The 8562-nt window shown below is 36.0% G+C and overlaps 1 protein-coding gene across 2 annotated transcripts in view; it reads right to left on the minus strand.

Moving 5' to 3' along the window:
* LOC109232376 (AP2-like ethylene-responsive transcription factor AIL6) overlaps window positions 5771-8562 on the minus strand; it is a 6185-nt gene continuing 3393 nt past the window's right edge. For both annotated transcript variants that reach the window (XM_019398115.1, XM_019398114.1), the window contains 6 exons: window positions 7655-7663; window positions 7460-7548; window positions 7270-7343; window positions 7121-7171; window positions 6708-6784; window positions 5771-6620 (listed from right to left, as the gene is read on the minus strand). In XM_019398115.1, the coding sequence (XP_019253660.1) occupies window positions 6160-6620; window positions 6708-6784; window positions 7121-7171; window positions 7270-7343; window positions 7460-7548; window positions 7655-7663 (761 nt within the window). In that variant the 3' untranslated portion in view covers window positions 5771-6159. The remainder of the gene's footprint in view (window positions 6621-6707; window positions 6785-7120; window positions 7172-7269; window positions 7344-7459; window positions 7549-7654; window positions 7664-8562) is intronic.

Below are 8562 nucleotides of genomic sequence, written 5' to 3' on the forward strand. Positions count from 1 at the left end.
TAGGCACCTCGTGGAGATTATTGGATAAAACCTTGGTGTGAAAGCGGTCATTTTTGTTGAGTTGCTACGTGCCTTTTCTTTATTTGTAATTATCAAATTTAAAGTGTGTTCTGCTTACTCTACTGTGTCATTATTGTGGTGTTCCGCTGCTAATTGTTGCTTTCCTTTTCTTACTGCAATTATCGTGTTATTGTTGTCATTATGCGTAGTCTTTATATAGATATCGTACTCTGTTGTTTCTACACTTATACTTGTCCAGGTTATCTAGTCCAGTAGGTATCTTGATTGTTCCTCGTCACTACTCCACTGAGGTTAATCTTGATACTTACTGGGTACCGCTGTTGTGTACTCATACTACGCTTCTGCACTATTTTGTGCAGTTCTAGGTATTTCAAAGTCAGTCGATCGTTAGCTAGCTGTGCGGATTTTTGCTGAGGTGACTCAAGATAAACCTGCTGCTACGTTCGTAGGCTTCGGAGTCACCTTCTGATGTTGTTTTTACACTATTTATCCTTATTTCGAAACAGTTGCATTTAGAGGTTCTAGCAAACTCTGTAGAGCGTATGACTTGTACTACCGATTTTGGGATTGTAAGTCTTGTATAGAGATTCCTAATTTGAAATTCTAAATCTTTATTTATTTTGTTATTATTTCAGTAATTGTTAGGCTTACCTAGTCCCTAAGACTAGGTGCCATCACGACCTCCAATGGAGGGAGATTTGGGTCGCGGCACTTCTAGAGTCGTTTCAGTTGACGATGTTCAGGTCACAGAGAAGCTATCATATGAGGAAGCTCCCATTGCTATACTATATAGACAAGTTCAGAGATTGAGAACTAAGGATGTAGCTTCGGTTAAACTACTTTGGAGAAACAAGAATGTGGAGGAGATGACTTGGGAAGCTGAAGAAGACATGAAGACTAGGTACCCTCACTTGTTTCCGCTTCCGGAGGAGGATCGGACTGAGACATCATAACCTTTAGGTACGTATATGATACTGGATTCTTATGTTAGTTACTATCTTTGGTCGTGTGAGGCCACTGGTGTTATTGATGATTGTGGCCCAGTGGGGCTTTGTATTGTTGGGTTTGTTGAGTGACAGGTTGGTAGTACTACCGTTAAAGAGGAGGCTCTTCCAAAATTTCTATAGATCTCTGGGAGTTTAACATTCAAGGACGAATGTTTCTAAGGGGGGAAGATTGTTACACCATATGCGTCCCAAGGTGACGTATAATAAATATGAGACTTGTTAATCATGATTTAAATGAGTTTAAAGTCATAATATGACTATATATGATGTTTGGATATAAAATATAAAGTTTGGAAAAAATGATATTTAAGTTGCGGAAAAACCGACCAAGGATTTGCCTTGTAATGATGCTTTTTGACCAATTAATTTTATGTGTTATATGAGGTCTTTTTGGAAAATATTATATACCAAATTGAAGGAATTGTAATTTAGTTTCCAACTCTCTTAATTGTTCGTTCATATGCCATCCGAATAAAAAGATATAAGCATCGGAAGAAGGGCCAATGTTAGGGTGCCATGCTAGCTCCTTTTTGACTTTTCAAAAGTGGATATTTATATCCCTTATGTCGTCTATTTCTTCATTTTTGCACATACCACGATCAAAATAAGACCATAAACTTACCCTTAAGCTCTCTACAAGGGTTTCAAAGAAGATCATCCCACGTACGAAATCAAGAAGTGATAAAATTAGAACGATCCCTACGACGGAAGTATCGCTATATTACCTATCTTTTTCTTTGTAGTTTGAGTTTTGGAAAGTACGTCAGAGTTAAGAAAATTCCTACTTTCTGTCTTTAAGCTTTTAAATATCAAGGAAGGTTGATAAATTCGTTTCCTAATAGTTAGAACTCACGGGACGGTGACCGGAAGCCGTGAGTTTGAGCTATTCAACTTGTAGTGGACTGTTTGGTAGGATGTTTCGTATTATTTTTGGACTCTCTATTTTTCTATTGTTCAATGGCGAAAAGATGGGTTAGTCATTTTTTGTAACATATTCGGGTTGTTTGACTCTACGATAGTTGTCATTTCGTGTATGAAGTGATTGGGGTGTGTTGGGCTATTTTGTTGTATTTTGTGATGGATATAAGTTGGAAAACGGTGTATATATGTTGTTGGTGTTATCTCGAATTGGGAGGAAGTAAATATTATAGGGGAGATGTTGCCCATTTTAATATAAAATAAGTTTTTCGTTCGTTGTGAGATAGTTGTACCTTTTATAACTTAATGATAGTATCAGTATCGTTGTTTTAGATTAAGGTGAGACGAGACGAGTTCAACGTGGTTATTGGACAGATTATGATAAGGTATGTTAAGGCTATCCCTTCTTTCCTTTTGGCATGATCCATATGATATAGCGAAACGAGCAAGCACGCAACTTTCACAAATGATTCTATTCTTAGAAGTACTAGGGTTGCATATGTTCTTGATTCCCCATATGTCCTACAATCATATATTCTGTTCACGGGTCTCATGACATTTCGAGAGATCTTATTGACTTACTTCATTATGCATTGCAATCATTTATACATGTATCTTTACCCATGACCAGATGGCGTTATGTATGCGTATAGTATATGTATATGGGGTATGGGAAAAGGTTATGGTGCTATATATGCACCACCGCCTGATCAACTGCATACGTTAATGATTTTACCCACTGAGGCCCAGATGATATGATGGGTTGCCCTCAGAGTCTTGATTATGTTATGTACACATATACCTATGCATGATATGACATTTATACGCATATGCATGACATTATAAATGTTTCATGATTCACAGAGCTATTCAGACTTACAGGTTGAGTCATTTACTCCATGTTTCTTTCATGTCTTTTATATACTGATTTTTATGTCTTACATACTCGGTACATTATTCGTATTGATGCCCCTATTGCCTGGGGGCATGCGTTTCATGCCCTCAAGTGCAGGTAGACAGGCTGGCGGTCTCCCTTCTTAGGATCCTTGCTCAGCGAGAGTTGGTGTGCTCCACTTGATTCGGAGCTGCTATTGGGTTTTGGTATGATACTTTTATATACATATATGTGTATGACGGTGCCCAATCCCGTCCTTTATGCAGTTTTACACTCTATTAGAGGTCTATATACAATCATGTATAGTTGGATAGTATGCGGCCTTGTCGGCTCGCTCTACTGTATTCCGTATATATATGTGCATATGTCTTTCGGGCATGTTTACCCGCGTATGTTATTCACATGAATCAGTCGTGATTGCCAGGCGCTATGCATGACCTACACTTATTTCATATTTATATCTTAGACGTATTCTTAGAGGTGTTTGGTAGGTAGAACTCGGGCACTCGTCATGGCCCATCGATTTGGGTCGTGACAGTCAATTTCAAAAGAATTATATTTTTTATATTTTGTAATAATTTAACTTTAAAAATTCACATTGTATTGTGATTATACCCAAACAAATATTTTGTTTTATTCTAGACCACAAGTTTCAAAAGTCATTTTTGTTTAACCCAAAAAATAGAATTTATGGCCAATGCTAGTATTTGAAAAAATCCGGTTACTGATAACCAAAATTACTTCATTTTCTTGGTAATATAAAGAATAAAGAAAATAACGAAAATAATAAGTAAGGTAAGAAAGCTTATTGTTGATTGTTAATCTCCCCTAGAATCGCAGTTTGGACACTTGAACCAAATAAAGTAAAACACAGATTGCACATATTCAAAAATATTCAAATGATGATAGAAAATGGGGTATGAGTCCTTATATAAGGATACACAATTGTAACGGTTTCCCTACTTAATTCTGGCTCGTTAATGACATTAATTGCCTTGATTGCCTGTTACCATATTTAATTGCAACGGCTACAGTAATAACTGAGGATCACCCGTAATCAAAGTTAATGCCGATTCCCCTTCCATATTTATAACAGATTCGTGAATCTTCCCTTTTTACAGTCTTCATTCATCTCGTGCCTATTTCTTCTTTTAAAGTTGTTAGAACCGGTACCTCCTTTCGTTTTCTTTTATTGATCCAACTGTAAGTGCCACTTGTCACCTCACTGATTGTCCACGTGTCATGCCTCTTTTCCACCAATACAATTTTCTTTCTTAAACTCCATATCCAATCAAATACGATCACATAAATTAGGACACACGGAGTAATTAATAACGAAGATATCAATATAAATGAAGCCATTTTGTCCTTATTTTTATTTAATTAGTCTTACTTTTTGGGGTGCTTATTGTAATCAAGCAAGCATAGCACCACTTGTTACAACTAAGGAAAACACTTAAAATTGGTTTTCAAAAAATACATTATATATAACATGAATCCTAACAAAATGTTGGTCTGAAGACTTGAGCAAAGGTTTTTTGACCAATTGGTTCGGGCTATATATATATATATATATATATATATATATATATATATATATATATATATATATATATATCGACTATTATTTTGAAAGTCGCTATACAGTATCAGTTTCCCCTAGGTTTATGTGCACAATTTTCAAATATGATATTGTGTTAGTTTCATTATTTGCAGAACCATAGGAGAAATGGGCCAAGGCATGGTTTCAAACTGACAAAATATCAAACCTTATGATTTAACTAGTATATCTTCCAAACGGCCATTTTCCAATCTTAATCTGATTCTGTTATGACTTTTTAGCCTGTTGGAGTTGATAACATCCATCATTTTCCATGCTAAGAAATTCAAAATGCAATCTCAATAAGATGTCAACTTGCTGCCTATCTTTTCTTCCATCACTATCTCCCACTTCACTACTTTATGTAGGGTTGTGCATGGATCGGATCGGATCTAGCTCATTTCGAATTCGGATTAAATTCTACAAAATGCAATCTGAATCCGATCCGAATTAATATCGGATCGGATCGGATCGGAATATAAAGTTTGGATCGGATCAATATTTCGGATTTCGGATCGGCTTTTTATGCCTTAAATTGCAAACTCATACGTCTATTTTCTTTATAACAGAGGCGTTACAACAAGAAAATTTCATGCTTATGCAATTATGAGAGTACTATGGTGCCAATATAGCTAAAATCCAAAAATTGTAAAGGTAATAACTTGAAGGAAGATGTAAAGGAGGCACTGACTATCCAAAATAAAGTTCAGTATTTATACATGCCCTAATAATTTCGGATTTCAGATCGGATCGGATCTGGTTGAAATTATACCAATCCGGTCCGAATATCCAAAATTTTAATGAACATAATCCGAAATCCAATCCAAATATCAAAAATTGAGTAGATCGATTAAAATTTCGGATATCCGATCCAAATGAACAACCCTACTTTAGGGTCTATTCTTTTTAAAGATAGGGATAAAATTTGTGATAATGTACTAAGTTTATTGTTATTATTATCATTTCACTACTTTCCTTTATCTTCCGCACTCGGTGTCCATTACACGTTTGGGACTACTTCGTCTTTGCGCACGTAAAGCTTATTAAACGGAAATCGTTCTTAAATAGCAGCCCGATACATAAGGCATCTAGATTCATGAAGTATCCGGAAAAAAAATCTGCACCCAAAAAGTGTAATGTACATCCAACTGGTGTAAGCATTAGTGACGGCTTGTAATTCTTAACTTGGTGATACCATTTCACTACTGTCTTTTTACCCTTCTCATCTAAAAATTCAAAAAGCACAACTCATCATAATGACCATACAAGCGTTTAATCTTGATTAGTAAAGGCCAAGAAAATAGATAAAAATTAAACATAGAGACTAACTGCAAAATGTAAAGAGCTTTGTATCATTTTCTTTTTTTTGTATGTCAATTCGACCAGCAAAATGTTCACCAAGTTCATATACGGTACTTGGGAGCAACTCAAAAAGATGAGGAAACTAGAAGAAAAAAAACCAAAATTTTTCCACAATGAGTGCTCCCTCAGTACCTGTAAACATGCACCTACTACTTAATAAGCCATTGAAAAAGTGAAGGCACTCTACAACATTTGAACCTGGCTCATACCGGTTAAACACTACGCTAATTCTTTCGCGCGGGTCAGAAGATAAAGGGTCAGCATGAAAATACTAAACGATCAACCATAACGACGAGGTTAATATTAGCACGGATTAGCTAAGTCAAACTAGCTAACTATAGCTATCTTTGTTTAGGTCAATAGGACTGGTGAGGCCATATGAAGAACTCGGCGCCTGAGGGCAGTAATGGCATTGCAGATGCCATTGTAGTCACAGCACCAGAAGTATCGGGCGCACCTGCATTGGTGGACTGAAGGTGGTGGAAGAAGTTGTGATGATAGAAAGGAGCAGTTGCGTCAAATGGAACTCCACATGGGATTGCAGACATCGGTGGCATTGCCCCGAAATTGATGTTACTGCTGCTGTTGTTGCTGTTGCTGCTGCTATGAGTCGTCAGCTGCTGATTATTGCTCGACAATGATTTTTGCTCCGCTTCAAGAGAGAGCTTCAAACGCTTCGCTGTACCCCCAACAGGGAGGGAACTTTTCATGATAGCCTCGACATCATATCGATTCATCTCGAAATTGGTCACTGCATTCACTCCCCTGAACTTTATTGCTGCTATGTCATACGCTTCTGCTGCTTCCTCCTCAGTAGCTGTTGATAAATACGAATATGGATCATTAAAACATGGTTAATTCATTTAGTTCTTAGTCCAATTCGAATCAAGAAAATAATGGTTACCAAATGTTCCTAGGTAAAGATCCTTGTTCCCTGCAACGCGGCCAATTCTTGCTTGCCAACGGCCTTGTTGATGATGCCTGCAATGGTCATCAGAAGTCGGTCACCACCGCTAACGAAACTTGGAATAAAAGAATTACCCATCTCACATCATTAGGAGAACATTCCATATTGTTGAATTGTGCGACTATATCATCTAAAAGTGTGGCGGTTAAAGATACCGCACTTTTAACTGCTCAATTATATTATATATCCCAACACACGTTTTGGTCTGATTCTTTTTCATGGCTTATTGACTGAACGAGTGAAAATATTTGTTTTTTTAGTGGCAGTGAAATAAGAGAAACTTTAACAAGTACTGAGTTTGGTTTATGATAATAATTGAGCAAGATAATTGCTCGCAACAAAACTCGTACCTTGTCACACCTCGGTATATCGAAGCTCCTCTCGAGAAACCACTACTTTTCCTGATATTTTCGAACGAAATTTCCATGAATATAATTGATATAAAAAGGAAAAGGCCATTATTACCGTAGAAATGGAAATAATAGTAGGCAAAGCAAACCTTCTAAGAGAGGCAATGAATTCTTGCTTGGTCATGTGTTTCATTTCCTCCAGTTCTTTGGTATAATTGGAAACCTGAAAAGAAAGTATATCCAAGTTTAGATTCAAGTTGTTTTCATTGTTACGTAGCTTTCCATGCAATAATTGAAATGCCCATAATAACAGGCAAAATTGACAAAAGTATATATTACAGGGAAGTTGGTGGTAGCTGTGGGACCCCAATATTTTAGAGCTGCCAAGTCATATGCTCTTGCTGCTTTTTCTTCCTTATCATATCCACCTATATTCATTGCAAAATTTTCCAACATAAAAATCTCAACTTTTTGCTCAACTTTAAAAAATATGTATAGGTATTTATGATACTGATAAGAATTGAAAAAACTTACCTAAGTACACTGTAAATCGAATTTCGCCATTTCATACAAGAAAGCGATCCCCGCCATTTCATGAAAAAAATGAGTTAAAACATTAGAACATGAACTAACAATTAAACCAAGATTCTAGCATAAAAAGAGTTTAAAGTAAAAAAAAAAAAACAAAAAAAAACAAAACAGAAAAGCAAATGGCATGCTTAAGCTTTGACACATTTGGTACATCCTTTTTGTAGGTTGGCAAGATAGTGACTTATGTCTTGCCCAGACTAGGAAAAGTTAAACATGTTTTTGTTATCAGTATGCTTTTACATATCATGGACTTATAAATTGAAAGTTATTAAAGATTTCATTACAATAATAATATTCATATGTGAGTGTAAAAAGACAAATTTATGTTGAAGATCTATCATAAACAATTCTTTGAGCTGTCAAATCTTAATATTTCCACTTCTAAGGTCAAAAGTTGGCTAATGTATATACTATATTAAAGAATTGTGTATAAAGAATTTGGTGGACAGTTCATTTAAAATTTCAAGTGGGGAATGAAATGGACAACCTTTGGTCAAACTAAATGAGAGGGACTGGCCCATGAAATGAAAGAGGAAAAAAAGCAAAAGTTAAAAGCAAATCTGTGAAAAATATCAGAGTGCCAGAAACCAGCTAGTGTATAGACTAGCTGAGGTATGTGTACTCTTTAGGGTGGAAAGGGAAAAGAGGAGAAGGTCTGGTCATTTTAAATGCTGCAAACCGGGCAAAATCTATGGATAACAAAGCAGAATAACTTCTGTACAAAATCTTGAAGACTCTGGTCTTTCCAGATTGATTTAACTTATATATACATAAATATTTACAAATAAATTGACAAAGTGAGAAGAATTTTGCATTATCAGAGTACTTAACATATATTGTGGGGGGGGGGG

The sequence above is a fragment of the Nicotiana attenuata genome, chromosome 9, assembly GCF_001879085.1.
Source record: "Nicotiana attenuata strain UT chromosome 9, NIATTr2, whole genome shotgun sequence".
Classification (NCBI taxonomy): domain Eukaryota; kingdom Viridiplantae; phylum Streptophyta; class Magnoliopsida; order Solanales; family Solanaceae; genus Nicotiana; species Nicotiana attenuata.